At 38.8% G+C, this 22094-nt stretch overlaps 1 protein-coding gene and 4 long non-coding RNA genes across 7 annotated transcripts; all 5 read right to left on the bottom strand.

The window, feature by feature from the left end:
* Nucleotides 1-160: 160 nt before the first annotated feature.
* LOC307016970 lies at nucleotides 161-4689 on the bottom strand. Of its 3 annotated transcripts, none has more exons than XR_013801986.1 (6): nucleotides 3110-4689; nucleotides 2560-2883; nucleotides 1964-2425; nucleotides 1151-1237; nucleotides 1042-1070; nucleotides 161-579 (listed from the first exon to the last, which is right to left on the bottom strand). It is a non-coding gene; the product is annotated as an uncharacterized lncRNA (long non-coding RNA). The 3 variants fall into 3 exon arrangements; XR_013801988.1 differs by lacking the exon at nucleotides 161-579 and having other exon boundaries at nucleotides 595-1070; nucleotides 3110-4310; nucleotides 4442-4689; XR_013801987.1 differs by lacking the exon at nucleotides 161-579 and having other exon boundaries at nucleotides 595-1070.
* Nucleotides 4690-6885: 2196 nt separating this feature from the next.
* LOC307016446 lies at nucleotides 6886-8491 on the bottom strand. Its single transcript, XR_013801810.1, has 3 exons — nucleotides 8363-8491; nucleotides 8254-8282; nucleotides 6886-7788 (listed from the first exon to the last, which is right to left on the bottom strand). It is a non-coding gene; the product is annotated as an uncharacterized lncRNA (long non-coding RNA).
* A 1031-nt stretch (nucleotides 8492-9522) lies between these two features.
* On the bottom strand, nucleotides 9523-10483 carry LOC307017146. The gene is made up of 3 exons (XR_013802037.1): nucleotides 10375-10483; nucleotides 9815-10144; nucleotides 9523-9680 (listed from the first exon to the last, which is right to left on the bottom strand). It is a non-coding gene; the product is annotated as an uncharacterized lncRNA (long non-coding RNA).
* A 1154-nt stretch (nucleotides 10484-11637) lies between these two features.
* On the bottom strand, nucleotides 11638-15110 carry LOC307017145 (uncharacterized protein). The gene is made up of 7 exons (XM_079646686.1): nucleotides 14485-15110; nucleotides 13944-14276; nucleotides 13552-13812; nucleotides 13351-13395; nucleotides 12539-12625; nucleotides 12430-12458; nucleotides 11638-11976 (listed from the first exon to the last, which is right to left on the bottom strand). The coding sequence occupies exons 1-7, from the start codon at nucleotides 14543-14545 to the stop codon at nucleotides 11911-11913; spliced, it is 882 nt and encodes a 293-aa protein (XP_079502812.1). The 5' UTR covers nucleotides 14546-15110; the 3' UTR covers nucleotides 11638-11910.
* A 213-nt stretch (nucleotides 15111-15323) lies between these two features.
* Nucleotides 15324-18722, bottom strand: LOC307015339. The gene is made up of 5 exons (XR_013801477.1): nucleotides 18612-18722; nucleotides 17468-18384; nucleotides 16654-16740; nucleotides 16545-16573; nucleotides 15324-16088 (listed from the first exon to the last, which is right to left on the bottom strand). It is a non-coding gene; the product is annotated as an uncharacterized lncRNA (long non-coding RNA).
* Nucleotides 18723-22094: the final 3372 nt, after the last annotated feature.

The following is a 22094-nucleotide window of genomic DNA, read 5'->3' as shown; positions in this document are numbered from 1 at the left end:
AGCTGAGAAGTGATGCGTCTACTTCCTCTCATTAGTATGATGTCAACTTCTCAAAGTGACTTTAGACTATTTGCAAAAATAGTCAAACACAATTGTTGGATTTTCTATTTTATTTGTAGATTCTAATGTCAACAGATATTACAAAGAGAAAACTTACTTTCTACATTAAGGCTGAAAATCCATTCAATCAAATGAACTTCAAAACACAAAGCAAAGCTAAATGAAAGTGAATGAAAATAATAATTCTGAACACAGAGATATTAAAATGAGCTCAAGCTTCAAAAACAATCAGAACATCTTAAAATCAGCTCTGAACCTTCAGCATGAAGACAATATAAGGAAACAAGAGTTCAAAGCTCTTTCCAGTGACATCCAGTGGTTTATTAGATCAAGACTCAAATGAAATCATATGTAATTCAGAATGAGTGTATAATCTTCCACTCCTGATGTGAAACATGAAGATAGATGTAGACGTTGTTGATCAGTGGAGTCTGATGGAGGCAGAAGTGTTGCTCAAACTCAATCAGGAGGTCTGATGTTTTCATAGTTCACTGCACCATCATCTACATCATAACGCACCTGTAGTAAACAACAACAACAACAACAACAACAACAACAACACTGAGTTGGTTTCAAAGGATTTCAAAGTAAAACACAGTTCACAGTTTAATCAGCAGACCCTGAACGCACCATCAGTTCCCGTCTGATCTGATTGATACTGACTTCAGGACAGTTTGCTTTGAAACTAGATTTGATCCTGCACATTATTCACAGTAACAAACACATTGTTTTCTAAAACAACAAAACTATTAGCATTGCTAAAAGCCACTAGTGTGAAGGTGGGGAAATCCTGTATGTGATGTGATTCAGGGGAATCAGTCCTTTAATCTGAACTCATCATGTTCAGTTGTTACTGACAGGTTCAAAGAGGTGTTGATTCAGATCTATGGTCTCTCTGGAGGCTGTACTTTGTGTCTGTGTTTATCAGTTCATCATGAAGAGAGAGTCAAAACAGTTCAGTGTTTAGATGTAAAAACTCACATTGATTTCATCCATCTGTGTTTGCTTCTCTGAGAAGAAAGAAGAGAAAGTTCACTTTACTTTCCACAACTCAAAAAAACTTTTAAGTTTGATCTGTGAATGTTCTCACCTTTAGCTCTCGTCCATATGTTGACCGCCACGACAATCATTATGAGAGCGGCTAAACCCACAGACACGAGGACGAGCCTCAAGAGACCTGGAGAGAGAATATCATGTTTTAAAGATATGTATATATATTTTTTTTTTTAAAGAAATGGAGATGTTTTGAAATGTATCTAGATGTAATCACTTTGAATGCCAATCAGTGCAAAGATGTGATGTGATTTCTTAACCGAATGTATATCATTTAAAAGAAAAAAAACATCTTAAAACAAACCAGAATAGTCTTTGATTTAAGAGAAAGATTTTTAATTCAGCAATATTCATATATAAACCAATCATAATTTACTACATCACTTTAAATGTTTTGCTTTTAACTTTAATGAATGGCTTTGTTACAGAAAGTGAGTTAATTAAACTCTTTCTTTATTTGTTCCATGTGTACGGGGGACAGAAGACAAAGAGATTCTAGAGACAGATAACGTACAGACGCTGAGACTCTTGTAGTTTGGCTGAATCTTCAGAGATGAGGTTAATAGCGGAGATACTTACATTACATGTAGGTGCTACAAAAAGAATCTGTTACTTTCTACCAAGTCAAATTTACTTTTGGTACAAAAACTGCATTAAAAAAACACGTAATCTGCAACGAGTTTGACAGAATAAACCAGAAAGACTTATTTAAAGAACCAAATACTAATTCTCTCCAGAGATTTCAACCTCAGCTCAAAATGGAAATGTGAAGCATCAAAACAATATACTAAATATTTGAGGTACCGTAAACTAGATTTGTTTAAGATTGATGATACTGTCTAGTTTTTACCTGATGGTGATGTTGTTGGTGTTGCTTGTTGTTCGTCCCCATCTGAACAAGATGAACACAACTCTTCAGAAGTAATATGTTTACCATATATTGTGACGTAATGTTTAAACTTTATTAAATCAGATAAACACCCTTTTTATGTCATATTTCGCGTAACTTTGAAGTGACTTTAAACAGTGTGATCAAAAATGTTCTCACCTGAGGACTGAGGGCTGAAGGTCTGCACGTTGTCATCATCACCTGTTACTGCACAAGTAAAAAACCTAGACCTTTGTGTATAACTGAAATGAGAAGTCAGAAATGTCACAGAGGCAGAGCAGGGAGACTGTGATGTCTTTATCTCTCTGTGATCTTTATCCACATCTTGACCCTGAAGCAGCCACTTCACTGAGAGTCCACAGGCTCCATATGTCTTCACAGAGCAGAGTAACCACATCCTATCCTTGTCCTGATGTTCAGTCACTGAAGATGGAGATATTGTGAGAGAAAGATAACAACAGTAAAAATAACTTCAGCACTGTAATAATAATAATTGTAATGTTTTAATATTTTGCTCTACAGAGAAAGTTTGGAAACATGATGATGTAAATACTCACTGGTAACAACAGACAGGTAAACCCTAGAGTCTGGACCTTGTTGTTCTCCTGATCTGAACTGTCTGCAGATGTAACGACCAGCATGCTCCTCTGTGACCTTCTTTATAACCAGAGAACAATTCTCTGTAACTCTTAGTCTGTCTGATTTAGCATGGTTACCAATCTGCCCACTTCCAACCAGCATTACTGCGCTTCCTGAATCCCTGAAGAGCCATGAAGTACTGTTACTTTCATCCTGATCATGATTCACTTTGTTACACGGCAAAGTGGCTTCATCTCCAACTCTGACCGAGAGGTAGAGGTATCGCTGTCCAATTGCAGCCCCTGAATAAACAAGAGAGAAGTATAAAGAATACAGAGAAATACAAATGTTCATTTAAGATACAACTAAAGTTTCCCTATTTGTCTAAAAGTTGCCTTCCCCTCGTTGGAAGACAAACACACCACTTCTCTGTCTTGGTTAAAAGGAGGTTAGGTAATAAAGTAACATTCATAAATAAATTACCTTTTTAAATGTTTCTAAATAAATAAATTGTGAAAGAATCCTTACCTGTAAACTGAAGCAGCAGAATGAGAAGTGAAGACATTTTAATCCGTTTTAACTCGTCCATCGTGTCTCTTGTATTCGTGTAAGTCTCTAGACTGGCTGCTTCTTAAAGAGAAATGTTGAATGAACTTCCTTATATTAGAAATGTCACTTCCTCAAAGTAGCTGCGTCTTCTTTTCTCTTACACCTTTATTGTTATTTCGCCTCTCAGCAGTGACTCAATCAAGATGAGCGCATGTGTCTTCCTGTGGGTTTACTGTAATAACATTCATATAAAAAACATAACCATATAAGCACATTAGATAACAGCGGACGAATGATACTAAGAATATTTTGTAAATTACAACATTAAAGTTACTTGTAATTCACTTCCAGATTAGAAATGACATCTCCTTCCTGTCCAGTGAAAACCACGTATCTCCTTATGGGTGATATATATTTTTTAAACTCATGAAACCTTGACTGTTCAGAGTTACAGTACATGGTTATCAAAGGGCAAAGCTACAAACATGATGATTTTATAGAATATGATGCATTGCTGTCAGTGTTGGGTGTAACGCGTTACAAAAGTAACGGAGTTACAGTAATATATTACTTTTTGCTGTAACGAAGTAATGTAACGCATTACTAATGAAATGTGGGTAATATATTACCCGTTACAATGCTCAGTAACGCAGTTACAACACATTTTAACCCGAAATGAAATGGTGTTTTGTTTTTTAAGAAATGTATTAACATAGCGAGACATTCCGACACCGGACAAATTGTGCGGGTAGATTAGTAAACCTGGTGTTTACCCTTCAGGCTTCGCGTCGAGATCTTCGGGGAAGTTGAACGTTATGCAACCATTCAAAAAAGAGAACGTAGCGAAAAATACAAACAACAAATTGTGTCAGGTGCGCGTGACCTGCTCCGCTGCGCATGCATCATTTCCAAAGTGCTTCCACAGCAGTGACACACATCTGATCTGTGGATCATCATTTATACGAAAATGGTTAAAGCAACCATCACTAAACGCCAGCAACACTGCATCTACTGCAGACAGTAGCAACAGGTCAGATGCGGACATCACGTTACCCTCCGTTGTGGACACTAGCTTACTCCCGCCTGACTCGCCAGCCCCGGAGCAGCAGTCTTCGTCGCCCGAAACTACGCCGCCCCTCTGCGGCCCGCAGGTGCCAGGTATATCTAAACAACTACCCGCCTGTACAGTGGGGTAAGGCGGTCATTTTGCAGCTTGTGGTATAAAAATAGACAATGGCTAGAATATTCATGTGAAAATAGTACCATATTCTGACATACCTGTAGAAATGTTGGGTCAAAAATAATGCATACAATAGCCATACTTGTCAACCCTCCCGATTTTCGCGGGAGACTCCCGATTTCATTGCCCTCTCCCGGTTTCCTCCCGGGGTCATATTTCTCCCGCATTTCTCCCGATTTCTGACAAAATCTGATTTAAACACGACTGTTTCCACTCCGACTTTAATACAGCTACACCATTGTTTGGTTTCCATGGTAACACGTCTCTTTAGTAGCGCGCGCAACTCAAAGTCTGAGAGGGTGAGGCAGATATTCACAGAAAACAGAAACAGGCCGCAAGGCAGTGCACTTACAACTACAATAAGCATGTTAATGTTAATCTAACAGCTCCGGCGATCCACTAGCACCGCCCCCCCCCCCCCCCTCCAATTTTGCATTTTGAAATGCTCCCGATTTCTGAGGTCTAAAGGTTGGCAAGTATGACAATAGCACAGATGCCTTCACCACGAATGGCTACAAAAATATCTCATATCCCAAGCTTATTATCAACGAGCTGATGTTGCAGCTGAAATGTTCTCCAGGTCACAAAGTCAACCTCACATAATGATGTGATACCAGTTTTCAAGCACAGTAAATATTCTCTTCCCATCGTATATGATGGGACCAAGGTGATGATGTAGTAGGCTACATGGTTTTAATAATACTTTTGCCTTTCAATGTTTGCCATTTCAAACCATGAGCATGGTTTAAATAATATTTGCCTTGATTTACAATATGTTAACCTTCATTATAGTCCTTGACAGCGGTCTGTACTGCTGTATTAACAACATGTCACATGTTAAGAATTTACAATCAGAATCGAGTATTCAACGAAGCCCTGTAATACAATTTGTTATTAGCCTTAAAGGCCCTGTGAAGTGTGCACCTGTGCATGATCTGTTATGCTAATACGTATAGTAATGACCAAAATTGTCCATTGGAACCCATATCAAAAGATGTTGGAATAGCAACGAATTTGACAAGTTTTTAATTTTCCGGGGAAATCTGCAGTCGACCTTCGCCTTCGTGGGCGTGGCTTGCGATCTACTGCGTGACGTCACGAGATGGACGCCGCCGCACTGTTTACATTCACCACCGTTCATTTTTTCTCTTTTTCAAAGTCGAATTTCTCAACGTTTTTGAGCTAGTATTTTCCTGGAAAGTGTGTCGGAGTCGACTGGAAGTGATTCCCAATCGAGAAAACCTGACAATGGAGGCGACAGTGAAGAAAGAGAGATGTAAAACACAGGGGAAACAAACGATGCATTGCTGCTGGCTGTAGTAATGTCAAGTCTGCCGAAGTGGCGATGTTTCTGTTCCCAAAAGATGAAGGTGAGCCTGGCTGGTGTCATTGTTTCGTAGATTCTTTGATTGATCATGATAAATAAAGGCCACTGGTCGATTCGAGAGAGAGAGAAAGAGAGACTGAGAGAGTTACAGGGTTGTTGTTAGCATCTGGTGCTAGCTCGGAGCTAACGGAGATTAGCTGTTTCAACAATAAGGAGAGGGAGAGTGCTCTCCTGTGGGACTGAGAGAGATAACGTCAGCTCAGGGAGGTAAACTGTAGCCTAAGTTATCTCAGTGGGTTTGGTCATCTATGTAAACAAATATTTCCATCTCTGTAATATTAGTTGTATAAAATAGGTTAAGAAATCATTCCAATGTTTTTTGATTATTGAAATATATGTTTCATATGAGTGTTGAGAGCTGTATCCATAAATCTCTTAATGTTGCCCTCAAAGTGCACCAGATTGATCACTTTCCTCATCTATCCTGTCCGAAAAGCTGTCCAAATCAATCATTTCTCTCACACTAGTATCACTTTCCAGAGTCTCCGCCATGTTTACAATCGCAACTGGGTACATATTGTGACGTCACAGCCACTATCGTCTGCAACTTCCGTTAGGCTCAGACGGCAAAATTAATAATTCATTAATTCATTAATTATGAATTATTAAAAATTATTTTAGCCATGAACAGGCACAATGATATGTAAGGAATGAAACTGCCATTTCATTTTGGTGCAAAAACATGCACTTCACTGGGCCTTTAAGGGCCTAAACAGTTGTTATGCTACCACATCGCCCTTCACTGGATGCATAATGAGCTGCACTAAACTACATTTTAGCATTTAAAATACCTAGCTATTCTTTTGCGGTTATTTTGGTGAAAGTAACTAAAAAGTAACTAAAGTAGTGTAACTCATTACATTTCAGAGACAGTAATATTGTAATGTAACTTATTACTTTCAAAAGAGAGTAATGAGTAATATGTAATATATTACATTTTGGAAGTAACTTGCCCAACACTGATTGCTGTAGATTAAATATTCAACAATCACAAAAAGGCGGGAAAACACAAAGACAGGAAGTGACGTCAGAGATGACACAAGGACAGTGTTTAACAAAATAAAACAGGAAGTACAAAGAGCAAGATCACGATAAAGACTCTGTTAGTAGGAACCACAGAACACAGTGCAGAATCAAGATTAACATTTATTATTTGCAGATTGTATTGTTGTATCAGGAATAACAAAGAGAAAACGTACTTTCTACATTAAGACTGAAAACCCATTAAATCACATGGACATCAAAACACATGTTTTAACAGCTAAGCTAAATGAAAGTGGATTAAAATAATGATTTGATACACATAGATATTCAAATGAGCTCAAGCTGCTTTAGCTCTAATAGCAGTCAGTACATCTTAAAAAAGCTCTGAGACTTTCAGCTGGAAGATAATAGAAGCTTCTCTCTTCCTCTATCTCTTGTTCTGATGAAATGTTTCCAACATAGTGAGTTAGCTGAGAAGTGATGCGTCTACTTCCTCTCATTAGTATGATGTCAACTTCTCAAAGTGACTTTAGAATATTTCCAAAAATTGTCAATCACAATTGTTGGATTTTATTTTTTATTTGTAGATTCTAATGTCAACAGATATTACAAAGAGAAAACTTACTTTCTACATTAAGGCTGAAAATCCATTCAATCAAATGAACTTCAAAACACAAAGCAAAGCTAAATGAAAGTGAATGAAAGTAATAATTCTGAACACAGAGATATTAAAATGAGCTCAAGCTTCAAAAACAATCAGAACATCTTAAAATCAGCTCTGAACCTTCAGCATGAAGACAATATAAGGAAACAAGAGTTCAAAGCTCTTTCCAGTGACATCCAGTGGTTTATTAGATCAAGAGTCAAATGAAATAATATGTAATTCAGAATGAGTGTATAATCTTCCACTCCTGATGTGAAACACGATGATAGATGTAGACGTTGTTGATCAGTGGAGTCTGATGGAGGCAGAAGTGTTGCTCAAACTCCATCAGGAGGTCTGATGTTTTCATAGTTCACTGTACCATCATCTACATCATAACGCACCTGTAGTAAACAACAACAACAACAACAACAACAACAACAACAACACTGAGTTGGTTTCAAAGGATTTCAAAGTAAAACACAGTTCACAGTTGAGTCAGCAGACCCTGAACGCACCATCAGTTCCCGTCTGATCTGATTGATACTGACTTCAGGACAGTTTGCTTTGAAACTAGATTTGATCCTGCACATTATTCACAGTAACAAACACATTGTTTTCTAAAACAACAAAACTATTAGCATTGCTAAAAGCCACTAGTGTGAAGGTGGGGAAATCCTGTATGTGATGTGATTCAGGGGAATCAGTCCTTTAATCTGAACTCATCATGTTCAGTTGTTACTGACAGGTTCAAAGAGGTGTTGATTCAGATCTATGGTCTCTCTGGAGGCTGTACTTTGTGTCTGTGTTTATCAGTTCATCATGAAGAGAGAGTCAAAACAGTTCAGTGTTTAGATGTAAAAACTCACATTGATTTCATCCATCTGTGTTTGCTTCTCTGAGAAGAAAGAACAGAAAGTTGACTTTACTTTCCTCCATTAAAAAAAACGTTTAAGTTTGATCTGTGAATGTTCTCACCTTTAGCTCTCGTCCATATGTTGACCGCCACGACAATCATTATGAGAGCTGCTAAACCCACAGACATCACGATGTGCCTCAAGAGACCTGGAGAGAGAATATCATGTTTTTAAAGATATATATATTTTGTACATTTTTTTTTTTTAAAGAAATGGAGATGTTTTGAAATGTATCTAGATGTAATCACTTTGAATGCCAATCAGTGCAAAGATGTGATGTGATTTCTTAACAAAATGTATATCATTTAAAAAGAAAATAAAACCATCTTAAAACAAACCAGAATAGTCTTTGATTTAAGACAAAGCTTTTTAATTCAGCAATATTCATATACAAACCAATAATTATTTACTACATCACTTTAAATGTTTTGCTTTTAACTTTAATGAATGGCTTTGTTACAGAAAGTGAGTTAATTAAACTCTTTCTTTATTTGTTCCATGTGTACGGGGGACAGAAGACAAAGAGATTCTAGAGACAGATAACGTACAGACGCTGAGACTCTTGTAGTTTGGCTGAATCTTCAGAGATGAGGTTAATAGCGGAGATACTTACATTACATGTAGGTGCTACAAAAAGAATGTGTTACTTTCTACCAAGTCAAATTTACTTTTGGGACAAAAACTGCATTAAAAAAACACGTCATCTGCAACGAGTTTGACAGAATAAACCAGAAAGACTTATTTAAAGAACCAAATACTAATTCTCTCCAGAGATTTCAACCTCAGCTCAAAATGGAAATGTGAAGCATCAAAACAATATACTAAATATTTGAGGTACCGTAAAATAGATTTGTTTAAGATTAATGATACTGTCTAGTATTTACCTGAGTTCTTGATGGAGTGACCTGATGTAACTGTTGTTGTTGTTGTTGTTGTTGTTGCTGCTTGTTTGTCCCCATCTGAACAAGATGAACACAACTCTTCAGAAGTAATATGTTCACCATATATTGTGACGTAATGTTTAAACTTTATTAAATCAGATAAACACCCTTTTTATGTCATTTTTCGCGTAACTTTGAAGTGACTTTAAACAGTCTGATCAAAAATGTTCTCACCTGAGGACTGAGGGCTGAAGGTCTGCACGTTGCCACCATCACCTGTTACTGCACAAGTAAAAAACCTAGACTTTTGTGTATAACTGAAATGAGAAGTCAGAAATGTCACAGAGGCAGAGCAGGGAGACTGTGATGTCTTTATCTCTCTGTGATCTTTATCCACATCTCGACCCTGAAGCAGCCACTTCACTGAGTGTCTACACCATTCATATGTCGTCACAGAGCAGAGTAACCACATCCTATCCTTGTCCTGATGTTCAGTCACTGAAGATGGAGATATTGTGAGAGAAAGACAACAACAGTAAAAATAACTTCATCACTGTAATAATAATAATTGTAATGTTTTAATATTTTGCTCTACAGAGAAAGTTTGGAAACATTATGATGTAAATACTCACTGGTAACAACAGACAGGTAAACCTCAGAATCTGGACTTTGTTGTTCTCCTGATCTGAACTGTCTGCAGATGTAACGACCAGCATCCTCCTCTGTGACCTTCTTTATAACCAGAGAACATTTCTCTGTAACTCTCAGTCTGTCTGATTTAGCATGGTTACCAATCTGCCCACCTTTAACCAGCGCTACTGCTGCTGTCTGAACTGAATCACTGAAGAACCAGGTAATACCATCACATTCAACCTGATCATGATTCACTTTGTTACACGGCAAAGTGGCTTCATCTCCAGCTCTGACAGAGAGGTAGCGGTATCGCTGTCCAATTGCAGCCCCTGAATAAACTAGAGAGAAGTATAAAGAATACAGAGAAATACAAATGTTCATTTAAAATACAACTAAAGTTTCCCTATGTGTCTAAAAGTTGCCTTCCCCTCGTTGGAAGACAAACAGACCACTTCTCTGTCTTGGTTAAAAGGAGGTTAGTTAATAAAGTAACATTCATGATGAATACATTTCCTTTTTAAATGTTTTCTAAATATATACATGTTGTAGGAATCCTTACCTGTAAACTGAAGCAGCAGAATGAGAAGTGAAGACATTTGAATCTGTTCGAACTCGTCCATCGTGTCTCTTGTATTCGTGTTAGTCTTTAGACTGGCTGCTTCTTAAAGAGAAATGTTGAATGTACTTCCTTATATTAGAAATGCGTCACTTCCTCAAAGTTGCTGCGTCTTCTTTTCTCTTCTACGTTTATTATTAATCCGCCTCTCTGCATCGTCTCAGTCAAGATGAGCGCATGTCACTTCCTGTGGGTTTACTTTAATAACATTCATATAGAAAACATAACCATATAAGTACATTAGATACCAGCGGACGAATGATACCAAATACATTTTGTGAAGTAATCAGGTTAAAAGTTACTTGTAATTCAATTCCAGATTAGAAATGACATCTCCTTCCTGTCCAGTGGAAACCACGTATCTCCTTATTGGTGATTTATTTATTTTAAACTCATGAAACCTTGACTGTTCAGAGTTACAGTACATGGTTATCAAAGGACAAAGCTACAAACATGATGATATTATAGAATATGATGCATCGCTGTAGATTAAATATCCAACTATCACAAAAAGGCGGGAAAACACAAAGACAGGAAGTGACATCAGAGATGACACAAGGACAGTGTTTAACAAAATAAAACAGGAAGTACAAAGACCAAGATCATGATAAAGACTGTTAGTAGGAACCACAGAACACAGTGCAGAATCAAGATTAACATTTATTATTTGCAGATTGTATTGTTGTATCAGGAATAACAAAGAGAAAACGTACTTTTTACATTAAGACTGAAAACCCATTAAATCACATGGACATCAAAACACATGTTTTAACAGCTAAACTAAATGAAAGTGGATTAAAATAATGATTTGATACACATAGATATTCAAATGAGCTCAAGCTGCTTTAGCTCTAATAGCAGTCAGTACATCTTAAAAAAGCTCTGAGACCTTCAGCTGGAAGATAATAGAAGCTTCTCTCTTCCTCTATCTCTTGTTCTGATGAAATGTTTCCAACATAGTGAGTTAGCTGAGAAGTGATGCGTCTACTTCCTCTCATTAGTATGATGTCAACTTCTCAAAGTGACTTTAGGCTATTTCCAAAAATAGTCAAACACAATTGTTGGATTTTTTTTTTTATTTGTAGATTCTAATGTCAACAGATATTACAAAGAGAAAACTTACTTTCTACATTAAGGCTGAAAATCCATTCAATCAAATGAACTTCAAAACACAAAGCAAAGCTAAATGAAAGTGAATGAAAGTAATAATTGTGAACACAGAGATATTCAAATGAGCTCAAGCCTCAAAAACAATCAGCACATCTTAAAATCAGCTCTGAACCTTCAGCATGAAGACAATATAAGGAAACAAGAGTTCAAAGCTCTTTCCAGTGACATCCAGTGGTTTATTAGATCAAGACTCAAATGAAATAATATGTAATTCAGAATGAGTGTTTAATCTTCCACTCCTGATGTGAAACATGATGATAGATGTAGACGTTGTTGATCAGTGGAGTCTGATGGAGGCAGAAGTGTTGCTCAAACTCCATCAGGAGGTCTGATGTTTTCATAGTTCACTGTACCATCATCTACACCATAACGCACCTGTAGTAAACAACAACAACAACAACAACAACACTGAGTTGGTTTCAAAGGATTTCAAAGTAAAACACAGTTCACAGTTTAATCAGCAGACCCTGAACGCACCATCAGTTCCCATCTGATCTGATTGATACTGACTTCAGGACAGTTTGCTTTGAAACTAGATTTGATCCTGCACATTATTCACACTAACAAACACATTGTTTTCTAAAACAACAAAAGTATTAGCATTGCTAAAAGCCACTAGTGTGAAGGTGGGGAAATCCTGTATGTGATGTGATTCAGGGGAATCACTCCTTTAATCTGAACTCATCATGTTCAGTTGTTACTGACAGGTTCAAAGAGGTGTTGATTCAGATCTATGGTCTCTCTGGAGGCTGTACTTTGTGTCTGTGTTTATCAGTTCATCATGAAGAGAGAGTCAAAACAGTTCAGTGTTTAGATGTAAAAACTCACATTGATTTCATCCATCTGTGTTTGCTTCTCTGAGAAGAAAGAAGAGAAAGTTCACTTTACTTTCCACAACTCAAAAAAACGTTTAACTTTGATCTGTGAATGTTCTCACCTTTAGCTCTCGTCCATATGTTGACCGCCACGACAATCATTATGAGAGCGGCTAAACCCACAGACACGAGGACGAGCCTCAAGAGACCTGGAGAGAGAATATCATGTTTTAAAGATATGTATATATTTTTTTTTTTTAAAGAAATGGAGATGTTTTGAAATGTATCTAGATGTAATCACTTTGAATGCCAATCAGTGCAAAGATGTGATGTTATTTCTTAACAGAATGTATATCATTTAAAAGAAAAAAAACATCTTAAAACAAACCAGAATAGTCTTTGATTTAAGACAAAGATTTTTATTTAAGCAATATTCATATACAAACCAATAATAATTTACTACATCACTTTAAATGTTTTGCTTTTAACTTTAATGAATGGCTTTGTTTTAGAAAGTGAGTTAATTAAACTCTTTCTTTATTTGTTCCATGTGTACGGGGGACAGAAGACAAAGAGATTCTAGAGACAGATAACGTACAGACGCTGAGACTCTTGTAGTTTGGCTGAATCTTCAGAGATGAGGTTAATAGCGGAGATACTTACATTACATGTAGATGTTAAAAAAAGAATCTGTTACTTTCTACCAAGTCAAATTTACTTTTGGTACAAAAACTGCATTAAAAAAACACGTAATCTGCAACGAGTTTGACAGAATAAACCAGAAAGAATTATTTAAAGAACCAAATACTAATTCTCTCTAGAGATTTCAACCTCAGCTCAAAATGGAAATGTGAAGCATCAAAACAATATACTAAATATTTGAGGTACCGTAAAATAGATTTGTTTAAGATTGATGATACTGTCTAGTTTTTACCTGATGGTGATGTTGGTGTTGTTGTTGCTTGTTGTTCGTCCCCATCTGAACAAGATGAACACAACTCTTCAGAAGTAATATGCTTACCATATATTGTGACGTAATGTTTAAACTTAATTAAATCAGATAAACACCCTTTTTATGTAATTTGTCACACCACTTTGAAGTGACTTTAAGCAGTCTGATAACAAATGTTCTCACCTGAGGACTGAGGACTGAAGGTCTGCACGTTGTCACCATACTTTACTTCACAAGTAAATAACGTAGACCTTGTTGTGTAACTAAAAAGAGAAGTGTTAAATGTCACAGAGGCAGAGCAGGAAGACTGTGATGTCTCTATCTCTCTGTGATCTTTATCCACATCTTGACCCTGAAGCAGCCACTTCACTGAGAGTCTACAGTCTACATATGTCTTCACAGAGCAGCTTAACGTCACCTCATCATTGTCCTGATGTTCAGTCACTGAAGATGGAGATATTGTGAGAGAAAGATAACAGTAAAAATAACTTCATCACTGTAATAATAATAATTGGAATGTTTTAGTATTTTGCTCTACAGAGAAAGTTTGGAAACATGATGATGTAAATACTCACTGGTAACAACAGACAGATGAACCACAGAGTCTGGACCTTGTTGTCCTGATCTGATCTGTCTGCAGGTGTAAAGACCAGCATCCTCCTCTGTGACCTTCTTTAGAACCAGAGAACATTTCTCTGTAACGCTCAGTCTGTCTGATTTAGCTCCAGCTTGTTCACCAATCTGCCCACCTCTAACCAGCTCTACTGCTGCTGTCTGTACTGAATCACTGAAGAGCCAGGTAGTACTGTTACATTCATCCTGATCATGGGTCACTTTGTTACACGGCAAAGTGGCTTCATCTCCAACTCTGACAGAGAGGAAGAGGTATCGCTGTCCAATTGCAGCCCCTGAATAAACAAGAGAGAAATAAAACATGTAATTGAAGATACAACTAAAGTTTCCCTATTTGTCTAAAAGTTGCCTTCCCCTCGTTGGAAGACAAACAGACCACTTCTCTGTCTTGGTTAAAATGAGATTAGTTAATAAAGTAACATTCATGAATAAATTACGGTTTTTAATGTTTTCTAAATATATACATGTTGTAGGAATCCTTACCTGTAAACTGAAGCAGCAGAATGAGAAGTGAAGACATTTGAATCTGTTTTAACTCGTCCATCGTGTCTCTTGTATTCGTGTTAGTCTTTAGACTGGCTGCTTCTTAAAGAGAAATGTTGAATGAACTTCCTTATATTAGAAATGCGTCACTTCCTCAAAGTTGCTGCGTCTTCTTTTCTCTTCTACGTTTATTATTAATCCGCCTCTCTGCATCGTCTCAGTCAAGATGAGCGCATGTCACTTCCTGTGGGTTTACTGTAATAACATTCATATAGAAAACACAACCATATAAGCACATTAGATACCAGCGGACGAATGATACCAAATACATTTTGTGAAGTAATCAGGTTAAAAGTTACTTGTAATTCACTTCCAGATTACAAATCACATCTCCTTCCTGTCCAGTGAAAACCACGTATCTCCTTATGGGTGATTTATTTATTTTAAACTCATGAAACCTTGACTGTTCAGAGTTACAGTACATGGTTGTCAAAGGGCAAAGCTACAAACATGATGATATTATAGAATATGATGCATTGCTGTAGATTAAATATCCAACTATCACAAAAAGGCGGGAAAACACAAAGACAGGAAGTGACGTCAGAGATGACACAAGGACAGTGTTTAACAAAATAAAACAGGAAGTACAAAAAGCAAGATCACGATAAAGACTCTGTTAGTAGGAACCACAGAACACAGTGCAGAATCAAGATTAACATTTATTATTTGTAGATTGTATTGTTGCATCAGGAATAACAAAGAGAAAACTTACTTTCTACATTAAGGCTGAAAACCCATTAAATCACATGGACATCAAAACACATGTTTTAACAGCTAAACTAAATGAAAGTGGATTAAAATAATGATTTTATACACATAGATATTCAAATGAGCTCAAGCTGCTTTAGCTCTAATAGCAGTCAGTACATCTTAAAAAAGCTCTGAGACTTTCAGCTGGAAGATAATAGAAGCTTCTCTCTTCCTCTATCTCTTGTTCTGATGAAATGTTTCCAACATAGTGAGTTAGCTGAGAAGTGATGCGTCTACTTCCTCTCATTAGTATGATGTCAACTTCTCAAAGTGACTTTAGACTATTTCCAAAAATAGTCAAACACAATTGTTGGATTTTATTTTTTATTTGTAGATTCTAATGTCAACAGATATTACAAAGAGAAAACTTACTTTCTACATTAAGGCTGAAAATCCATTCAATCAAATGAACTTCAAAACACAAAGCAAAGCTAAATGAAAGTGAATGAAAATAATAATTGTGAACACAGAGATATTAAAATGAGCTCAAGCTTCAAAAACAATCAGTACATCTTGAAATCAGCTCTGAACCTTCAGCATGAAGACAATATAAGGAAACAAGAGTTCAAAGCTCTTTCCAGTGACATCCAGTGGTTTATTAGATCAAGACTCAAATGAAATAATATGTAATTCAGAATGAGTGTTTAATCTTCCACTCCTGATGTGAAACATGATGATAGATGTAGACGTTGTTGATCAGTGGAGTCTGATGGAGGCAGAAGTGTTGCTCAAACTCCATCAGGAGGTCTGATGTTTTCATAGTTCACTGTACCATCATCTACATCATAACGCACCTGTAGTAAACAACAACAACAACAACAACAACAACACTGAGTTGGTTTCAAAGGATTTCAAAGTAAAACACAGTTCACAGTTTAATCAGCAGACCCTGAACGCACCATCAGTTCCCGTCTGATCTGATTGATACTGACTTCAGGACAGTTTGCTTTGAAACTAGATTTGATCCTGCACATTATTCACACTAACAAACACATTGTTTTCTAAAACAACAAAACTATTAGCATTGCTAAAAGCCACTAGTGTGAAGGTGGGGAAATCCTGTATGTGATGTGATTCAGGGGAATCAGTCCTTTAATCTGAACTCATCATGTTCAGTTGTTACTGACAGGTTCAAAGAGGTGTTGATTCAGATCTATGGTCTCTCTGGAGGCTGTACTTTGTGTCTGTGTTTATCAGTTCATCATGAAGAGAGAGTCAAAACAGTTCAGTGTTTAGATGTAAAAACTCACATTGATTTCATCCATCTGTGTTTGCTTCTCTGAGAAGAAAGAACAGAAAGTTGACTTGACTTTCCACAACTCAAAAAAACGTTTAAGTTTGATCTGTGAATGTTCTCACCTTTAGCTCTCGTCCATATGTTGACCGCCACGACAATCATTATGAGAGCTGCTAAACCCACAGACACGAGGACGAGCCTCAAGAGACCTGGAGAGAGAATATCATGTTTTAAAGACATGTATATATATTTATTTTTTAAAGAAATGGAGATGTTTTGAAATGGATCTAGATGTAATCACTTTGAATGCCAATCAGTGCAAAGATATGATGTGATTTCTTAACAAAATGTATATCATTTAAAAAGAAAAAAACCCATCTTAAAACAAACCAGAATAGTCTTTGATTTAAGACAAAGCTTTTTAATTCAGCAATATTCATATATTAACCAATCATAATTTACTACATCACTTTAAATGTTTTGCTTTTAACTTTAATGAATGGCTTTGTTACAGAAAGTGAGTTAATTAAACTCTTTCTTTATTTGTTCCATGTGTACGGGGGACAGAAGACAAAGAGATTCTAGAGACAGATAACGTACAGACGCTGAGACTCTTGTAGTTTGGCTGAATCTTCAGAGATGAGGTTAATAGCGGAGATACTTACATTACATGTTGGTGCGACAAAAAGAATGTGTTACTTTCTAACAAGTCAAATTTACTTTTGGTACAAAAACTGCATTAAAAAAACACGTAATCTGCAACGAGTTTGACAGAATAAACCAGAAAGACTTATTTAAAGAACCAAATACTAATTCTCTCCAGAGATTTCAACCTCAGCTCAAAATGGAAATGTGAAGCATCAAAACAATATACTAAATATTTGAGGTACCGTAAACTAGATTTGTTTAAGATTGATGATACTGTCTAGTTTTTACCTGATGGTGATGTTGGTGTTGCTTGTTGTTCGTCCCCATCTGAACAAGATGAACACAACTCTTCAGAAGTAATATGTTTACCATATATTGTGACGTAATGTTTAAACTTAATTAAATCAGATAAACACCCTTTTTATGTCATTTTTTGCGTAACTTTGAAGTGACTTTAAACAGTGTGATCACAAACGTTCTCACCTGAGGACTGAGGGCTGAAGGTCTGCACGTTGCCACCATCACCTGTTACTTCACAAGTAAAAAACCTAGAGCTTTGTGTATAACTGAAATGAGAAGTCAGAAATGTCACAGAGGCAGAGCAGGGAGACTGTGATGTCTTTATCTCTCTGTGATCTTTATCCACATCTTGACCCTGAAGCAGCCACTTCACTGAGAGTCTACAGGCTCCATATGTCGTCACAGAACAGTCTAACGTCACCTCATCATTGACCTGATGCTCAGTCACTGAAGATGGAGATATTGTGAGAGGAAGACGACAAGAGTAACATTAACTTCATCACTGTAATCATTATAATTGTAATGTTTTAGTATTTTGCTCTACAGAGAAAGTTTGGAAAGATTATGATGTAAATACTCACTGGTAACCACAGACAGAAGAACATGAGAGTCTGGACCTTGTTGTTGTCCTGATCTGATCTGTCTGCATACGTAATAACCAGCATCCTCCTCTGTGACCTTCTTTATAACCAGAGAACATTTCTCTGTAACTCTCAGTCTGTCTGATTTAGCATGGTTACCAATCTGCCCACCTTTAACCAGCATTACTTTGCTTCCTGAATCACTGAAGATCCAGGTAGTACCATCACATTCATCCTGATCATGGATCACTTTGTTACACGGCAAAGTGGCTTCATCTCCAGCTCTGACAGAGAGGAAGAGGACACGCTGTCCAATTGCAGCCCCTGAATAAACAAGAGAGAAATATAAAGAATACAGAGAAATAAAAATGTTCATTGAAGATACAACTAAAGTTTCCCTATTTGTCTAAAAGTTGCTTTCCCCTCGTTGGAAGACAAACAGACCTCTTCTCTGTCTTGGTTAAAAGGAGGTTAGGTAATAAAGTAACATTCATGAATAAATTACCTTTTTTAATGTTTTCTAAATAAATAAATTGTGAAGGAATCCTTACCTGTAAACTGAAGCAGCAGAATGAGAAGTGAAGACATTTTAATCCGTTCGAGCTCGTCCATCGTGTCTCTTGTATTCGTGTTAGTCTCTAGACTGGCTGCTTCTTAAAGAGAAATGTTGAATGTACTTCCTTATATTAGAAATGTGTCACTTCCTCAAAGTAGCTGCGTCTTCTTTTCTCTTACACCTTTATTGTTATTTCGCCTCTCAGCATTGACTCAATCAAGATGAGCGCATGTCACTTCCTGTGGGTTTACTTTAATAACATTCATATAAAAAACATAACCATATAAGCACATTAGATAACAGCGGACGAATTATACTAAGAATATTTTGTAAATTACAACATTAAAGGTACTTGTAATTCACTTCCAGATTAGAAATGACATCTCCTTCCTGTCCAGTGAAAACCACGTATTGTCAAGGGGAGAACACTGAGGCATGAACTCAATTGCACGACTCAAAACTCAGACTCAGATAGCGTTTCAAAATAAAGACTTTACTGGAATTTGCACAGTACTAAAACAAGGAAAACAAAACCACTCTTTCGAGGAAAACTATAATGCGATCTATAGCATAGGTCCGTGAAAGGTCCGTGAAAAGGTCCGTGAGGTAAGCCGATACGTGGTCTTCGAGAGACAACGAACTGACAATTAACAGGAGGGAGCTAACACAATATATACACAGGTAAAGGGGACACAGTTGGAAACAATCAGGGCGGGGAAAATAATCAAGGACGCAGGAGACAGAAAAGGGGCGGGGAGCGTGGAGGCCTGAAATGAGAGGAAGAAATAATTAAGGGTATAGACATAAAGCACAAGACAAAGGGACATGACAACTCTAACATAAAGAATAAACTTTCACAATAAGTTTCTTGGACATGACAGTACCCCCCCTTCTAGGGACGGCTCCTGACGGCCCAGGCTCCTCTGAGTTGAGGCGGTCAAAATCCTCAATGAGGCTTTTGTCCACGATGAAGCGGGAAGGAATCCATTGCCGCTCCTCAGGACCATAACCTTTCCAGTCAACCAGTAACTGTCGCCCTCTACCCCTTTTCCGACTAGCCAATAGTGACTTGACCGTGTAAACCGGACCTCCATCGATCATCCGGGGGGGCGGGGGGGGTTTGACGGTGGGAACCATAGCGCTCTCCTTCAATGGTTTTAATTTCCCTACATGGAAGGTGGGATGTACCTTCATGGCCCTGGGAAGCCGTAGTCTCACTGAGACTGGGTTTATGACCTTGGTGATGGGAAAAGGACCCACAAACCGGGGAGCCAGTTTTCGGGAGAGTACGTGGAGGGGAAGGTCTCGTGTAGAGAGCCAGACTTTTTGGCCTGGCTGGTATACAGGGGCTGGTCGGCGTTTTCGGTCTGCTGCTCTTTTAACCAGTTGTGAATTTCTGCAGAGTATCTTCCTAGCCGCAGCCCACACGCGCCGACAACGCCTGACCAGAGCGTGGGCAGACGGGACCGTGACCTCCCTCTCCGTGGCTGGGAACAGTGGCGGTTGGTAGCCATAAACACAGTGAAACGGGGACAGGCCCGTGGCAGAAGTAGGGAGGATGTTGTGTGCATACTCAACCCAGGTGAGGTGCTCGCTCCAGGAGGATGGATTCTGGGACACCAGGCAGCGCAGGCAGGTCTCCAGTTCTTGATTTAGGCGCTCTGTCTGGCCGTTAGACTCCGGATGATATCCAGACGAGAGACTGACCGTGGCACCGATGAGGCTGCAGAACTCCTTCCAGAAGCGTGACACAAACTGGGGGCCCCGGTCGGAGACAATATCCTTAGGGAAACCATGAAGCCGAAACACATTCTGCATCATGACCTCCGCCGTTTCCTTAGCTGAGGGCATCTTTGGCAGAGCAATGAAATGTGTCATTTTGGAAAATCTGTCCACTACCGTGAGAACTGTGGTTTTACCTCTAGAGACGGGCAGGCCAGTGACGAAGTCCATGGAGATCTCTGACCAGGGCCTGTTGGGAATAGGGAGTGGTTGTAATAACCCTATTCGCGACCTGGAAGAGGTCTTGTTTCGAGCGCAGATAGGGCACGCCTCCACATACTCCTTCACCTCCTTCTCCATGGATGTCCACCAGAAACGTTGTTTAACGATGAACATAGTTCTCTTGACTCCGGGGTGACAGGTGAGCAGCGAAGTGTGAGCCCAGTGGATCACCTGTGGTCGCTCGGCCTCCTGAACAAAAATCCGGTTAGGCGGGCAACCCCTTGGTGCAGGAGCTCCAGCATTGGCACGTATTACCTCCTTCTCTACTGGCCAAGTCAGCGCTCCTACCACCCGGTTCAATGGGATGATGGGTTCCGGCTCCTTGGCTGCAGGCACAGGGTCAAACAGACGGGACAGAGCGTCAGGCTTGACATTCTGAGACCCCGGCCTGTAGGAAAGAACAAAGTCAAAACGGTTGAAAAACAAGGTCCACCTAGCCTGGCGGGAGTTCAGTCTTTTGGCCTTTCTGATGTACTCCAGGTTCTTGTGATCGGTCCAGACCACAAAAGGATGCTCGGCTCCCTCCAACCAATGCCTCCACTCTTCCAACGCTAACTTCACGGCCAGCAACTCACGGTTTCCCACGTCATAATTTCTCTCTGCCGGGGAGAGCTTCCTGGACAGGAAGGCGCAGGGGTGAAGTTTGTTGTCCTTCTGTTGTTGCTGGGAGAGGACCGCTCCCACCCCCTCGTTGGAGGCATCCACTTCCACCACGAACTGGCGAGTGGGATCCGGCATGGTAAGTATGGGGGCAGTGGTGAACATCTTTTTCAGCCGAGAAAAAGCCTCCTCAGCCTGAGGAGACCACACAAAAGGCACCTGAGGGGACGTGAGGACATGAAGAGGGGCTGCAATAGCGCTGAAGCTCCGCACAAAACGTCTGTAAAAATTAGCAAAGCCTAAAAACTGCTGCACTTTTTTGCGAGAGTCAGGGGTAGGCCAACAGGCTACTGCGCTAACCTTCTCTGGGTCCATCATAACCTGACCTGGGGAAATGATGAAGCCCAAAAAAGTGACTGTTTCCACATGAAATTCACACTTTTCAGCTTTGACAAACAACTTATTTTGGAGCAGTTTCTGTAGAACCAGGCGGACATGTTGTTTGTGGGTGTGAAGGTCAGGGGAGTAGATCAGAATGTCGTCCAGATAAACAAAAACGAAACGGTTCAGAAACTCCCTCAACACGTCGTTGATCATAGCCTGGAAGACTGCAGGAGCGTTTGACAATCCAAACGGCATGACCAGGTATTCATAATGTCCTGAAGGGGTGTTAAAACCCGTCTTCCATTCATCGCCCTCCCTGATCCTGACCAAATGATAGGCGTTCCGCAGGTCTAATTTGGTGAAAACCTTGGCTTCCTGAAGCTGCTCGAAAGCGGACGAGATGAGAGGGAGGGGGTACCGGTTTTTAACCGTAATGTCATTGAGAGGTGAGTAGTCGATACAGGGCCTAAGAGACCCATCCTTTTTGCCC

The sequence above is a fragment of the Notothenia rossii genome (genome assembly GCF_949606895.1).
Source record: "Notothenia rossii genome assembly, chromosome: 8".
Classification (NCBI taxonomy): Eukaryota; Metazoa; Chordata; class Actinopteri; order Perciformes; family Nototheniidae; genus Notothenia; species Notothenia rossii.
The sequence above is the reverse complement of the archived record's forward strand: the minus strand, read 5'-3'. Positions and strand labels throughout refer to the sequence as shown.